Source organism: Wyeomyia smithii, chromosome 2 (assembly GCF_029784165.1).
Source record: "Wyeomyia smithii strain HCP4-BCI-WySm-NY-G18 chromosome 2, ASM2978416v1, whole genome shotgun sequence".
In the NCBI taxonomy this organism is placed as follows: domain Eukaryota; kingdom Metazoa; phylum Arthropoda; class Insecta; order Diptera; family Culicidae; genus Wyeomyia; species Wyeomyia smithii.
Window position 1 is genome coordinate 265,479,895 of NC_073695.1, and position 16,253 is coordinate 265,496,147.

General features: G+C 40.6%; 1 protein-coding gene across 2 annotated transcripts in view; it reads left to right on the plus strand.

Moving 5' to 3' along the window:
* The window catches only part of LOC129723503 (uncharacterized), a 131,965-nt gene extending 116,154 nt beyond the window's left edge, over positions 1–15,811 (plus strand). For both annotated transcript variants that reach the window (XM_055677756.1, XM_055677758.1), the window contains 8 exons: positions 11,708–13,454; positions 13,519–13,750; positions 13,816–13,929; positions 13,992–14,278; positions 14,341–14,482; positions 14,542–14,816; positions 14,876–14,967; positions 15,031–15,811. In XM_055677756.1, the coding sequence (XP_055533731.1) occupies positions 11,708–13,454; positions 13,519–13,750; positions 13,816–13,929; positions 13,992–14,278; positions 14,341–14,482; positions 14,542–14,816; positions 14,876–14,967; positions 15,031–15,527 (3,386 nt within the window). In that variant the 3' untranslated portion in view covers positions 15,528–15,811. The remainder of the gene's footprint in view (positions 1–11,707; positions 13,455–13,518; positions 13,751–13,815; positions 13,930–13,991; positions 14,279–14,340; positions 14,483–14,541; positions 14,817–14,875; positions 14,968–15,030) is intronic.
* Positions 15,812–16,253: the final 442 nt, after the last annotated feature.

Sequence of the window (16,253 nt, forward strand, 5' to 3'; positions counted from 1 at the left end):
TACTCTTCTGAGAAATCAAAATTTTGAGACTAAAGTTGAAAAATTGAAACCATATTCAAAACCATTTTGGAAGCTGTCGAAAATTCTTAAGAAACCTTCAAAGCCTATTCCAGTTTTAAAAGATGGTGAACGTTTTCTTGTATCCAATGAACAAAAGGCTCAAAGACTTGCTCAGCAGTTTGAGAGTGTTCATAACTCAAATTTGAATTTTGTGAGTCCAATTGAAAATAAAGTCACACGTCAATTTGATTTAATTTCTTCCCAGAATTTTTTACCTGCAGAAATAATTGAAACTAACTTGAATGAAATTAAATCAATTATTAAAAATTTCAAAAATATGAAAGCACCTGGTGACGATGGAATCTTTAATATACATATCAAACATCTCCCTGAGAGCACAATGGAATTTTTAGTAAAAATTTTCAATTGCTGCTTCAAAATTGCATATTTTCCCAAATTATGGAAAAATGCAAAAATTACTCCAATTTTAAAACCGGATAAGAACCCAGCAGAAGTTTCAACTTATCGACCAATCAGTTTGCTTTCTTCAATAAGTAAACTGTTTGAGAGAATTATTCTTAACAGAATGATGTCACACATCAACGAAAATTCAATTTTTGCAAATGAACAGTTTGGATTTCACCATGGGCATTCCACAACTCATCAATTGCTCCGAGTTACTAATATGATACGAGCTCACAAATCTGAAGGTTATTCCACTGGAGCTGCTCTTTTAGACATAGAAAAAGCATTCGACAGTGTTTGGCATAAAGGTTTGATTGCGAAATTGCAAACTTTTAATTTTCCAATTTTCCTAATCAAAATTTTAAAAAATTATCTTACTGACCGAACTCTGCAGGTTGTCTATTAGAATTCCAAATCTGATAGATTTCCTGTCAGAGCAGGTGTACCTCAAGGTTCAGTCTTGGGTCCAGTCCTGTACAACATATTCACTTCAGATCTTCCTGATTTGCCTCCAGGATGCACAAAGTCATTGTTCTGCGATGACACAAGCATTTCCGTAAAAGGAAAAAGTCTTCGTGTCATATGCAGTCGATTGCAGAAAAGTTTAGATATTTTTTCTTCCTACTTGCAAAAGTGGAAAATCTCTCCCAATGCTTCTAAAACTCAAATGATAATTTTTCCGCATAAGGCTTCTTTCCTCAAGCCAAACAATAATCACGTTGTCAAGATGAATGGGGTTATTTTAAGTTGGTCTGACAAGGTTAAGTACTTGGGACTAATTTACGATAAAAAACTTATTTTCGAAGAGCACATTGAGAGTATACAAGCCAAGTGCATCAAATATACGAGATGTTTATATCCTCTCATTAACAGGAATTCTAAACCTTGTTTCAAGAACAAACTTTTGATTTACAAACAAATTTTTAGACCAGCAATGCTTTATGCTGTACCGATCTGGTCAAGTTGCTGTTCAACAAGGAAGAAAACGCTCCAAAGGATTCAGAATAAAATTCTGAAAATGATTTTGAAGCGTCCTCCTTGGTTTTGTACACTCGAATTACATAGACTTACTGGTGTTGAACCATTAGAAGCTATGTCAAATAAAATTATTAACAATTTTCGACAAAAATCGTGGCAATCCTCAATTGCTACGATAAGCTCTCTTTGTAGCCAATAAGTTAACAATTAAGTTAGTTGTAAGTTTACTTCCCCTTTTCTGACGATAAGTCCTAATTGCGAAAGCAAACAAATCCTAATAATGAAAATTACAAATTTCTAACAGTGTTGAGAAGTCACAATTTGTGATTGGACACACATACTCATTATTTACTAATATTTATCATAAATACTTAAGCTACTAACAAATCCCCACCATTAAAAAAAAAAAAACTCTTTGAGCTTCGTAGTCGTGAATGGGGCTTAAGTCAAGTAATGATAATACATTCATGTGCAAGCAATTTGGTTCAGTGTAGTCTGTTTTTTCTTTTGGCAGTTTTTGCTCATAACAAAGCTCAAAATAAAGGTGGGTCTACTAGATCATGATTCTCAAAGCAATTTTCTAGTCGAATCGCGCAAATCGACTCTAGTGCTTGGGATCTTTTGCGCAACATGATTTACCTCGTACACAATAGGCACACAAGCGACATTACTTATCGAGGGACTAAAGAATCTTATGTCAGAACACTATATATAAAATAAATAAAAATAACCTTGGATACGGAGCTCTTGAGAAACAAACGATTTACAGATCATCTCCCTGAAATATTGCGAACAAGGTTGCCAGATCTCGATTGCTACTGAAGACGCACGCTGCTCACAGCATATTTTTTGAAAAACTGTTTACGTTGAAGGTTGCTTTAAAAAGGAGAATGACCGTGTATATGGAGCATGTCTTCGTGATATAGCAAAGCAGAGCCTTGGTGCTGCTATATTTCGATTCGGAACTCCACCTTCTGTTTTATTTATACACAGACTTTGCAGCCAACTGTTAAGTGTGCAGGACAATTGCGGGGCTAACGCTACGATCCTACTGACACCAACAGTCTTTCCCGAGCCGAGACTTGAACTCACGACGACTGGCTTGTTAGGCCAGAGTCGTACCTCGAGACCGCCTGGGAGATAATATTCCGACCGTCTCCGTGATATTCCAACCAATAAAACAAAAGTGGAATGATTCCAGAATGCTTTAGCTGTGATGGTTCAGGGAGCAATATCCAAAAGAGGAAAGTTTCCACTGCCGTTCATCGATGGGGGTGTAAAAATTAATAAAGAGAACCATTAAAGACCACTTGCTGCCTGAAGAAACTTTCTGCTTTCAACAGGATTCAGTGCCAGCGCATTAGACCTTGCATTGATTATTCAGAAGTGGTGCATGGAAAATTTACTTTGTTTATCAGTACCTCTAAATGGCCTGCATCCTCTTCCGATTTGAATCCATTGGATTTCAGCATTTGGGTGTACATTAGAGATGGTCGGATTTGGCTTTTTTCTAACCCGTGCCCGACCCGTACCCGGTTTTTTTTTTCGGTTGAAAACCGAACCCGAATTTTTTTCACCAAACCCGAACCCGACACTTTCAAAATTTTCCAAACCTGAATCCGATCCGAACCCGACGGGTACGGGTAGGGTTCGGGTTTCGAGTTTGAAAACCCGAAACCCGACCATCTCTAGTGTACACACTTTTGTTAAAATTTTGAATAAAAGGTTATCAAAGCATTACATTACTTTATTGTCACTATCAGTCAGATTTTTTTTTAAATGGGATCGAATCGTGGGAGATTTACGAGAATAAGTTAGTAGGCAATAAGTTCACATGCTGGCGCATGAGTGTAACATTTCGAATAAAGACGGAGATTTTTCAGGATTTTTCTTCGAAGAGGCACGTCTGTTTGTCTGTGGTAAAACGTTATAAAATAATAATAGCTAGCAATTTAAAATTTGTTATACTTACAGAACTAGAAGGTAATCAATAAACATAACCTAGAGTTAACTTTGTTCGTGGGATAAGTAAACCGTAATCCACTGAATTTGTACGTATATTTTTAAAAAATCCTATCAATCAAACAAATGAAGTAATAATGGGTGATTTTTTAAGAATTTGGTTTTTCTTTAAAAAAAAAACACATAAAAATTACAAAACTGTATGAAATCTTTATTTGAGCCGATAAATTGGTTTATGCCATTAACTTTTTAAAGATAATTTCATTCAAATGTTGGCCACGGCTACGTTTTGAATGGTCCATACGAAAAGTCCAATTTTGGGTCACTTTTTCGAGCATTTCGGCTGGTATCTCGCGAATAACGCGTGTAATGTTGTCTTCCAAGGCTGGATGTGAACGCGTTTTTGTTGTGACCAAAAGGGCGAAGGTACCTCTCTTTATACGTTCCGTGGAACAGGAACGGGTCAACAAAAGTTTTTCTTAGCACAGGAAAACCGCTTTTACTTGAAAGGAGTTCGGGATGTAATTCTTGGAACAGGAAACAAGTGAGTCTCAATTTTCAATTGATACTAAATTTTATTCTCAAAAAACTTAGCTTATATAGTAAAAAATATGTACAAAATTTCAGCTTAGGTGGTAAATTTCACAAATACTATTCTAAATGCTGGCTAGGTAGTTTTACATTCGTATTTGTCCTAAAATGGGACGCAATCATCTCCTAGCCCTTACCTTAGTCTATCAAACAAAGATAGAAACATAATTTATGAACATACACAAACTTATCGGGTTTTTCTACCCTCAATGTTGATACAAATCTAAAAGAGACGATAAGAATTTTTCCTTTTCTCTTAAACTTGTTACTTTGAATACGTTGCGTCGGTAAGCATTCTCTACCTCCACGCGTTTAATACTAACACAATCTTATCTCTAAAAACAAGCTTCTTTATTTTACGTTAAAAACAGGTAAACAAAAAACGATACAACCCCACGCAGGATAAGCAGGATAACAAGTACCTAACTCACATACTAATAAAATATACTTCCTCAAGTTCCTACGCGTGGGTGCATGCGCAATCACGCTGTGCAAGAAAAGGTGTACGAAAGTACGAAAGGGCCGAAACAAGGAATAATTCCTTTTTGCCTTATCCTTTCCATTCCAAATTCGTTTTCATTTGACATGGACCAACTCATCGTCGCATGTCACCATCAGCTCTATCACCGTTGAAAAGGTATCAATTCGTGACGACGCCACACTGGAATTGTTGTTGGCTTATCCGCATAGACGAGAGACTTAATGTAGCCCCACAAAAAATAATCTAGCGGTGTTGAATCGCATGATCTAGGCGGCCAATTCACCGGTCCATTTCGTGAGATGAATTGCTCACCGAACTCATTCCGCAATATGTCCAATGATTCGCGCGATGTGTGGCGCGTTGCTCCGTCTTGCTGAAACCACATGTCAACAAGAGCCAGCTCTTCCATTTCCGGCAAAAAGTAGGAGGTTGTATCCAAGACACGACCGCATAACTGACGTAGAACTACGCACACTATTAACAAATGCATTGTCGTAAGTGTTTCATACATGAGTCATGAAGTCTACTAATGCTTGCTTTGTGCTGCCTCAACAGTGGTTCCCCTCAGTAGTGCCTCAGTAGTGGGGCAATAACGGCATTTTGACGACACACGCTGAGAAGTGAGAAGAACCGCGCTGCTCCTGAGACATGGTGACCAACCACAGGGCAAGTGATTTGTCTGATTCGAAGGTAGCCACAGGCGCAACCCGCTGCTATCCACAGCAATCCGCTGTTACTGCTACGTTGTGGACGGTCTAGCCAGCTCACCATCCGACTAATGAATGTAGCTGGTTTTACCAGAAACACTCTTTTATAGAAAGGTTGCTACGAAATAGGTCACGTTTTTCTGTTTAGTTTTACCATTTTCTAATATTCTTTAGACCAATTATTCCACAATTCGCATTTGATTTTTGTATACAGCGAATAAACACCGATGGTGCTCTCACACACGCAACGATTTTAACCCGTATAGTGTTGCGGTTTGTAACATCGAGCGATTTCGTTTGCTCGCTGTTGCGTGTTGCATCATGTTGCAACTGAGCAGCTGAGAGACAACGAAATTCTGGTCATGTTGATTGATTGAATCGACTTCAATTTATTCCTGTAAAGTCGAATTAATCACCTTTTTTAAGGCGTTCTAGCAGACAGGGCAGTTTGTTGTTCAAAATCGGTTATGCTGATCGTAGCCTTTGTGCTGCCCAACAGTGAGGGGATTAGGTAAGGCTGATACAAATTTCGGATTCTTTTTATGTCCAAGGTTATCAAAGTTAACAGAGGGGGTACCAAAAAATAAATAACACCGAGACGAAAAAAAGAAATATCCTCGATCAAAGTTTGTGTGCAACGTTTGTAACTTGCACTTAAATAAATGGTGAAAAATAACACTTTATTATTATTATTATTTATTTCGCTTGCCTTTCGACGACATTCTCGCTGTCACCTGACTTGTTTGTTGCTAAATTGAGCATTTACGCTGTCGGAAAACCAATGAAATGAACAAAACGGTTTGAGCTTTTTTTCTTCCCCTTCCAATATTCAAGATTTTTGAAGGAGGAGGGGGGGTGTATGACATAAAATGAAAACAAAATTTGTAACGGTCTAAATAAATAAAGTAAATTTTTGATCGCGACAGAATGTGATTGCTAGGATCCAGCACAGAATGCTTGTGTTACTGCCAAAAAATTATTAACTTTTAATTACTTGTTTATTTGCCTTGAGAAGGGCATTTTACTGTTCAAAATCTGTAAGAGCTGTTTTCGCATTCAGTAAATAAGACGGCCGCGACCGATTGTGTTTCCTTGGATTCAGCACAGAATGTGTTGTTGCCAAGATAAAGCAAAACTTTATTGCGGGAAGAAGGCCGAAGCCTTCTGGCATATCTGGCATATCGAGACGTTTGGTGCTACCTCGCTGCTGCTTAGATACGTGATGTGATTTGGTTACTGGCGCCGACCGATTTATAAGCATTTAAAAAGGGACATTTTTCGTCCCCTTTTCGGTAATAGTTTTCCTATTTACATCCCTATGTGGTAGGCTAAAGAAAAACGTAGCTCTACGTCAAAAAAAATCAGAAATCATCGCTCGATAGCGAGCGCCATTGACCGTAACGTTGCGATTTTGATCATCTTTGAAGAAGTACGGACCAATGATGCCTCTAGCGTGTAAACCGCACCAAACCGTGCATTTTTCTGGGTGCACTGGCGATTCTTGTATTGCCTCCGGTTGCTCTTCGATCTAAATGCGGCAATTTTGCTTATTAACATACCCATTTAACCTGAAATGAGCTTCGTCACTGAAAACAATTTTTCGGTGAAAAAGTGGATTTTCGGCAAGTTGTTCTAAGGCCCAGAAATTCGATTATTCGTAAGCGTTGTTCAGGCGTAAGTCTGTTCATGGTGAAATGGCAAACCAGACTGAGTACATTAGACTTTGACAGCTACACGAAAAACCAAATAGCAAAAAAATCACCCTTTAAAAGATGCTTTTTTTCCTGGTTCTAATTGACAGCTCATTCTGGTTCATTTGACACTCCCACAGCTTCTTATGCGTTTCTCCCTCCCAGACCAAGATAGCATAGTCTTGAAAAGTTAACAATTAAATTCTCATAACGCATGAAAATCGAATTACCCGTACCCGACCCATACCCGATCAGTTGAGAATTTTTCAAACCCGTACCCGACCCGAACCCGAAGCCTTGGTTTTTAAATTACCCGTACCCGACCCGATCCCGAAAAACATTTTTTGGCGTTACCCGAAACCCGACGAGTAAAAATACCCGTACCCGACCATCTCTAGTATACAGGATAATTGCGTGGGCAGCTTTACGATACTAATTATACTAACAGTCTCTTCCAAGCTAGGATTCAAACCTACGACGACTGGTTCGTTAAGCCAGCATCGTACCTTGAATCCTGGTTGTCAAGCCTGAGTTATTACCTTTAACTGGCCAGTCTACTTTTAAGCAGGCATTAGACGAACCATTTATTTTCTATCTTTAGTACCTATGAATTTTATTTGCACAAAATAAAATTCGTACCAAAAATAGCAAATATTTACTTCGTCTAATACCTGCTTTAGAATTCAGTGGTAGCATTAGTACGATTTGGCAGCTATTAGAGTCTGCGGAGTTACCTTGGCAAGAAATTATCATCTGATCGGGATTGTGGCTTTATCATACAATTTAAATATTTTTTTTCATGGTTTTGAGCGAAAAAATCTCAGCTTTCACTAAAAAAGTGCTCAAATCGTTAATGTCAGTCTGCACCGGCAATGCAAACAATCGATCAAAGTTTCAGGCAGGTAGTCTTGATAATTTAAGAGAAAATTAGCTTGCAAAATTCGGAGTATTCGCGTTCCGATTCACCTAAAGAAGTTTTAAATTCAGCTCTTCCAAGAATACAAGCCTCCTTTAAATTCGTAAATCTTAAAATAAAATTAGAGACATTATTTCAGCAACTCTAACAGAAAAATTAGAAAAATACCTAGTAAAAAAGTTCCACACTATGTCCAAGAAAATTAAGTGCACAGGAGATCTCGTTGAAATTTTGAAGCTGATGAGGAAATGATCTCATATGACATATTTTATTCCAGTGAATGAAACCTTAAATGTTTCAAAAGACTAGGTAATTTGCCAATGTAATAACAGTACTTGAAAAAAGGAATAAAAAATTTCACTTTGCAGAGTAAATTTTCAACCAATATAATTCATATTCCTGTTCCCTATTACCAAAAAGGCATATTTTCATCATATGATCAACCGTATGGAAACAATATCTCTCTGAAAAGTAGTCAAGCAAAAAGAATAAATATAGGGTAAGGAACGGCTTAAGCAGAGGCGCCTATTTTAATCAGTTGAAATAAACGGGCCTCAATCTCCCCTCCCGAATTTTGATCAATATCGACAATTTAAATGATGAGAACGAAAACTCTGATTAACTTGCTCTTTGAAAAAAAAAAAAACAAACAAAAAACTGAAAACAAGTGCTGACGGAGAAAAAGATAGAGAACATATTGATATATTTATGTTTGTATTTCACTTTACAGAATTCAAGTATTTTGTCTCAATACACAGGCGGTTCCTAAAGCTGCTTAGAAAATGTTCACTACCCTATATATTGAAATTGCCACACTAAATGATTATAATGAAAGTACCATCCAAGTCATGTTAAAAAAAAGCAGCAGGGTTTTTCTTCACAATACTTACATGATAAAAGATTTGAAAACCGTAGCTGTTGTTAACTTTTCGAACTTCGAAAAAATTACATATTGGTATTGTCTACACTAGTAATAATACCCGCATCCCAAACAGAGTTGCGGTCCTCATTTGATGTATTAAGGGTTTATATACCTTTTTAGTTAATTATAGTAATTATCTTCAAATACAACATCTTCAGAACATTCTCACAAATTTTCATAAAGATCTGAGCAATAAGAAGAAAGTTAGAGCGATTTGCAGCGCACCTCGCCACGGCCGCATAAGCTGAACTTGAAACTTTACACGCGATTATCTCGGAATAGTGTTTTCCGAAAAAATGACTTGCCGTGATCCTGATTGCGGGAAAACTACTGAACCGATTTCCTTCATCTTTTTTTTTTTAAATTTTCGTTATTAAATTCGCCGGTCCTTTAACGATCGCTTTTTGCAACATGCAGTTACATTTTGCCGCAAAAAAAAAAAAAAAATTAATGCAATTTTTAGCGCTCAAAACGTGCATTTTTTGGGAAAAATGTTCCCGTTTGCACTGAAAACAAAATACTCATAAAAGCGATCGTTCAAGGACACGACACACTTCTAAACTAATGATATAATATGAGTTTTTTGATTTCGGTTGTCCCGCTGAGTCTCTATCATGATTACCACAAGCCTCTGCAAAAAAGGCGTTTGGGGGAAACGGCCATTACTCCAGTAATAATTTGTATATCTCAAAATCAAACGTATTTTTTGTTGTTGATAAACTGTACTTCCAGAAAAATACCACATTGATGCAATGAAAATGGTGCTATGCACTTAAAAATAAATTCAAACTTCCCTCATTTTTCTCGACCAAAAAGGTATATAACCCCTTAAAGCAGTTTATAAAATTGCATGATTCCAATGGGTAAAGAAACCTCCTTTTCAAAAAGAATTTTACATAAATTAAGAGAGCATATAATATTTGAAAAAATGATTCACCACAGCTTTTAGAATCAGAAAAAGCTGAACCTGTCATTAACGAGGAACATCCACTAACTTGGGATAACAATCATCAGCTCCGCCCTAATCATAATTTATGGGAAGTGGACGTAGCTGAAAGCATAGAAATTAATCTAAATATAAACATTTGTTTATTCTAAAGGTTTGCAAAACTACAGGTGAATTTTCTGCTGCCCTTTTCTGTGGATGAGAAAAAGAGATCCAGGGGTTGCTATACAAACAATCATTACTTAAATTCTCTACTGTTCACAGGAAGTTAAATGACCTTTGCCGATAATGTGCTCTCATTTCAGGATTTTGGGTTGATTTATCGCCAAATAATGAACCAGCGTGTAGCAATACGTTGGTCATACTTTTACGAGAGTTTCCCTTCATGATAATTCTTTTTCTTTTGATAGGATATGGTTCAAGTGTGTTTGGAATCAAATCCGTCCAGAGCTAATTTTGCGAGATCTCAAAAAGGGCGGAAGGCAATTCTTGAGAGCGTTGTTACTTATAGACTTGATAATTATGACTCATTTTGTCACATCCGAAGATCGCTTTTCAAGAGGTAATTTTGACAGCTTCGTCTTTTGAACGAATTGAAATGTCAGGCTGGCGCTTGAATCGGTTAGCTCTCATATTAACCTTAATCTAATTTGCGGTGTTGCCTTTTCTGGCGTTTTAGTACCTACGTGATTTGACGGCCTTCTACCGCTAATAAAGCAAAAGCGATTATTTTAAACAGGGTAGCTCCTCGATCTGCCGACAAAAACATACAATAACACAAATAAATTTCTATGTGCTTACAAAATTATCTACAGAATAGTTTACTGTGTATAATTTGTGCGCGTGATCATTATTTACACGGTTATTAGCGAATAAAATAATTTTCAAATAATTTTGCGTACAAGATTACTAATATCAACTGATTGAATAACTTTCCCAGCAAATCGTTGCACAAAAATAACTGCAAGCATGAACCAAACCTAGTTCGATTGCCCGTCGTCGATGTCTATGATTTGTTTCGGATTGATTCCAATAAATTAACGTCCGTAGAAAAATTGATCTCGCGCCTATCGGCTACGCCTTGGGCGGGGGAAGGGGTCTCAATAGCTTATGCGGCGCGTGGTCGTACTGGCGTTTAAGTCGATGTTTCGCTTAGCATACACACATAGTCGGTGGCGCGCGCGAACAAGCAACCGGCACTTTGGCTGAGATTTATGCCAGCAGACCCCAGCAGGTCCCACTTATGCTGCTGGGGCCGAGTCGGTCCTCCCACGGGCTCTTCGGAAGCACACTTTCCGTAACATAAACATCACTCTTCTCCGCTGGGCTTTCGATGGGGCTTCCGATGGGTGGGTGATGATTGGGCAGAGCGATTTGAAAAGGAGAAAAGCAAAAACAAACAAGTGCTACTTTAGTTGCGCGCTCGCTGTTGCCCTCATAGAGATCGGGGCCTCTCGGTCGGAGTGAGTGATCGCATAAATAATAACCCATCGAACCGGCCGGAGAACGGCGCCCGTGAACGCCGAGTTGTTGCTCCCGTAGGTTTGCAGTAGGCACGAGAAGAATGCGTTGATTTGCGGTTGCTACACGACATTTTAACAGCTTTTACTGGCACGTAGCTCGTAAATTACGGGCCAAGTGGTTGCACTGTGGCAACACAAGTGCCTGCTCTGGGGGAGAGTCCTCCGCAAGATGCACCTTCACAAACCGTTGACGCGATTGAGTTGAGCTGAGTGGGTGGCTGGCACGGAGAGGCATCGAGAAGTAAAAAATCCGGGTCTTTTTTGCATAAATTGCTCGACGATCTTCGGGAATTGTCTGGGGCATTCCAGTCCAAATGGAGTAATAAATTTATTCTGAATGGGAGTGATCGCTTAGCGAATGTGTATGGAAATTTTATTGCTTCGAGCTATTGGATTTTGCTTTGCTTTTACTGATATATGATAAATATGTGTAGTCAATGGAAGGGGCTTTCACGCTTGTAAATGCACAAGAACCTTTTTTATCGTTATCCGCGCAAATTGATTTCATCCTTCTAACTTTTTCAGGATCTCGTTCGGAGCCGCGAACTTTTCCAACCAATTCTCACGTACGCAAGGAACCACCGAATCTATCGGCAGAGGCCCTCCGCAGGGAGGCAGAGTTTGTGCTCGCCCAGGCGGACCGCATCGATCGAGACAGATCGCGAAGTTCCAGCGCCAACGGAAAGACCAGCAGATTCAATTCGCTTCCTTCGCGAAAATCACGCGAAAAAGTTACTGTAACACGCAGTTCCAGTGACGCTGCATCGAAGAAACCTCAGAAAAACCTCCTAACTTTATTTAACGGAAAAAGTAAAGCGGACTCCGTCGAGACGAAGCCACAAAAAACGGTTACACGCAGTAAAAGTGATGTTGGCCAAACACGTCCAGTAAGAGTTCGTAGATCGCCTCGACGAAACACACAGGAGCTGAAACATGATCCACTAACGCCGATCATCGAAGCTTCCCCCGTGGAATACACGAACACTGTTGATCCTTTGACTGCACTGAACCTCAACAGCAAGACAGAGTCTGCGATTTTTCTAACCCGGCAACCGTCGAAGCCCGTAATGGAAACGATCGCCTTGCTACGTCAGAACTCCAAATCCCAGGAAAGATTACACAGCTCCCAGTTACCACCGGAGAAACCGAGCCTCACGAAGGGAGTTACCGTCGAGAATATCGTCAAACAGTTGACCAGTGAACGACACACCTCTCCTCCACCACCGCAAATAGTTCGCGACGGTTTCTCGTACACGCGACCAGGTGAGCCCATCGTTTACGCCCAGGTTGTGTGCAGCAATGAGGGCAAGGACAAGCACACCATCCGAAGTCAGTACCTAGCCAATACCGTCGGTGACGACAGCGTCAAGAAATCTAGTCCGTGCACGCAGGAGGAAAGCATGATGCCCACCAAGGATTACCTCACCATGAAGCGTCCGAGTCCGCCGCTTCCGAAGTACACTCTGGACGAGACCGACAACTTTCCACGTACCAAATTCCAACCGTACATCAACAGTGATGAAGATGAGGGGCTGGGAATCGATTACAACAAACGGTTCTCAACCACCTACTTTAAAACGACGACAACCGACTCGATCACCAACTCAGACGAGGATCGCATTACGCCAACCGTCAAGTACATGACCCCGGATCGTCCCTTTTACAGTCACAACTACAGTACCAGCTATAGAGGACAGGCTGACGGTAAGGAGTACTTGCCAGAGTTCAACGAACTTAGCCAGCGACGAGAAATACTAGAATCACGAATCCGGAACAGAATTGGCTCCAGGGAGCTGCTAAACAGACGATCTCCCGAAAGAACATTTGCCGTAGATTCGGCTGGTTCCCGATACGAAAGTTACCACAGTAGTGCGCTACGAAGAAGCGTCGATCGGGTGGCCAGTGATTCACCGGTGCGAAGACGCACCGTTTCACCAGTGTCACTCCCGGTGGAGGAGGATCTAATCGAACGAAAGAACGTAAAAAATGGGTACGTGGAATCGTTCGTCACCAAGACGGTTATCAATCGAGATCGGAAGCCTTTCACGGAGGAGTTCGTTGAACGATTCAAATATCCCGGTCAGAATGTGGAGGACGTGCGCACCACCAGGACTACCTTCGATCGGGAGGGTTCCGTAGAGCGGAAGGAAGTGCAGAGCTTCACCCGACATTTACATGATAGTGGATACACGAGACAGTTGATGGATAAAGGAGACTCTGGAATCGAGAACGATTTCCGGAAGGATTCTCTCAACAGTGAATTTCCGACTGGGTGAGTTGAAGAAGCTAGTGTTCTGAGGACCAGAGTTCAATGGTATTTTTGTTTGTTTTCACAGAAGAAAATACACGCTAAGCCAGAATGTTCTGGCGTGTGAAAGTTTTTTGAGAAATGAACGCACACACACGAACAACTGCATCCGCAAACCGAGGAAGACATACTCGTATAGGGAACGCAGCATTGACGATGGCAGTCGATTTGATCCCCGATTGGATGAGTACACGATGAATCCACCGAAGATTTTGAAGTCTTCGCTGAAACAGGAGAAGAAGTCTGGGGGTTTAGCGAAGGTCAGAGAATATTTTCTAGCATATTGTTGTGAGTTGATTTGAAATTGAGGTTAATTCCATTTCAGGTTAAGGAATTCATGAGCTCTACTAGGAAGAAATTGATGGGCGATTCGGAGAAGAAAGGTTCCCGACAGAGCAGTATTCGAAGTAACGAAATTCGATACGAGGATCGCTTGAGGGTAAATGTTATTTAGACTCGTTTAGATCGTTCTTTTCATCTAATGAATTTCATGGATTTAAGGTTCCCGATATCGCCAATCGTCGTCGACTGTCAACGCCCAAGTCAAGCCCGTCGACAACGAAACGATCCCTATCGTTCAAGGGAACCAAGAGTAGCGAAGGAGCAAAATCATCCCGATCGGATTGGTTCAAATCCTTCGATAGACTGTCCAGGAAGAAGTCGGAATCCAAGTCCCAGCTAGGCAGTGAGTCAAAATCTACCATTGGAACAAAACAGCAGAAAAGTCTGCGATTCTTCGGTGACACCGACAATGAATACGTTGAAAAAGTGCCGCGTAAAGCTAGTCGGTAAGTATGAGCTATGCTTCAAATTATTTGGTACTTTAAACAACATTTTCTTTCTGGTTCAGCTCTAAGTCTGCGCTTTCAAAGGTTGATAAGCGTTATCAAAGTGCTTACGATCTGGAAGCGACACCGAAAATTCGAGAAAATCGAAATCGATCAACGTCGATGTTGAACCTGGATGAAGGCGATCGTCGAACCGATTATAAGGTAACTTATCCGTCAAGTCTTTCGCTAGAGTAGCACAAAATAATCATCTTTTATTGCAGCGAAAAGATCTCTACGACATTTCCGAGCATTCGACGAACCACCGGGTGCGGTCACCGTCGCCAGCAAAATATCCACCGAAGAGACGCGAGTATAGCCCGGATCGGTCAACCGGTCGCAAGAGCTACAGCCGTTCACGTGAAACCAGCGTCGACCATCGGGAAGGGGAACGTTATCAGCGATCAAGTCGCAGTCGCTCCGAGCAGCACGGTAACAAACCCCCGACAGGACCAACGAAACCGGCCAGATCATTCGAAAGAAGGGGGAGCTTAACCAGGTAATTTATCAAGATAAAGACCTGTGGCATTTTTTACACAATTACTTTTATAAATTCAGGGAGTTTGATCGTGTTCACGACAGCTCTGGCACCGAGGGTGAATCTAGTCAACAAAGCCAGCGCAGTGTCGTCTTCCTACACGCAACAACAGGTAAGTCGTCAGACAATCCATTCTTGCAAAGCAAGTCCACAGTGGTTTATTACCCCTTTGCAGTTGGTGACATCCCGCATCCCCACATCGCCAACGCTCACCGGAAGGCATACTCCCGGGAGTCGCTGAACAGCTCGAAAAAGCTCCAACCGATGTCGCGAACCGTGTCTCGCTCCATCTCGGTGCTGGCACCGTGGAAACCGAAGCACATCCGCGAGGGTTACGAAATCAACTACCACAACGAGCAGCAACAGCAACAGCCGGTTGCGAAACCGATCTCAACCCTGCCGCGTCCGCTGAAGAATCGTTCGCAGAGCCAGTCCACATTGAACCGTAGCAAGCCGAAGGGGCGCCGCAGCCAGGCCGGATCCAAGGACGATTTGGACTCGGACAAGAGTTCGTCGTTCGATAACTCACGGTTGTCCTATGGTGGCCCTGGGGGCCATCAAACGCACTCGTTACCAAGGCGGTCACGGACGGAGGCAACAGGCTCGCAAGCAGCGACTCCGCACTCCGGTGGTTCGAAAACTAACACCATGCAGAAACATCGCCGAATCTAACTTTAACGGTCCGGAGACTAAGCGAATAATCCCAGGAATAATTATGTAACCTCTTTTTCAGAGACTATTTATTTTGTGCCTGCAATACAAACGGTCTAGTTTATGTGTGCTTCAATCCTGCACCCGTTGCTTGTCACATCGTGTTTTAATTGAATCGGAAAATTTTGTTATCGACAGCTCTAACAATTAAATTGTGACGAAGATTTTAATAGCGAAACCAGTAAATGCACTAATCCGTAATCACAGCAGTATAGTCGTAAAACAATGCGAACTTTCACAGTAGAGTTGATTTGATTTCAGTTTCTTTTTGAAATATCCGAATACCTTCTTGGGAAATTAACGATCTAGGATATCATTTAGCCCCCTGATGATAATAGGTAAAACCTGACGAAAATAGAGCAGATACACTATTATATTTAAAAAAATCAAAAATTGAAGGAATGTTGAGCATTTTTTTAACGTTTCAAAAAATTTGAATTTTAAAACTAACGTCCTAGCAGCACTGCAAAATGTTATTCACCCCAAATTTTAAAAATATGAAAATGTGGAAGAAGGGAAAGTTCGTCAGTTAACTATTGTACAACTGAAAAATGTAGAGCCTTGTTTTGCACGTACATTTCGATTAATCAGAGTTAGAAACACGACTAAATACCACCCGACATGGTTGTTTTCTGAACCAGAATGATATCCAGGATACTGAAAATCGATCTTAGATGCCATTAACAG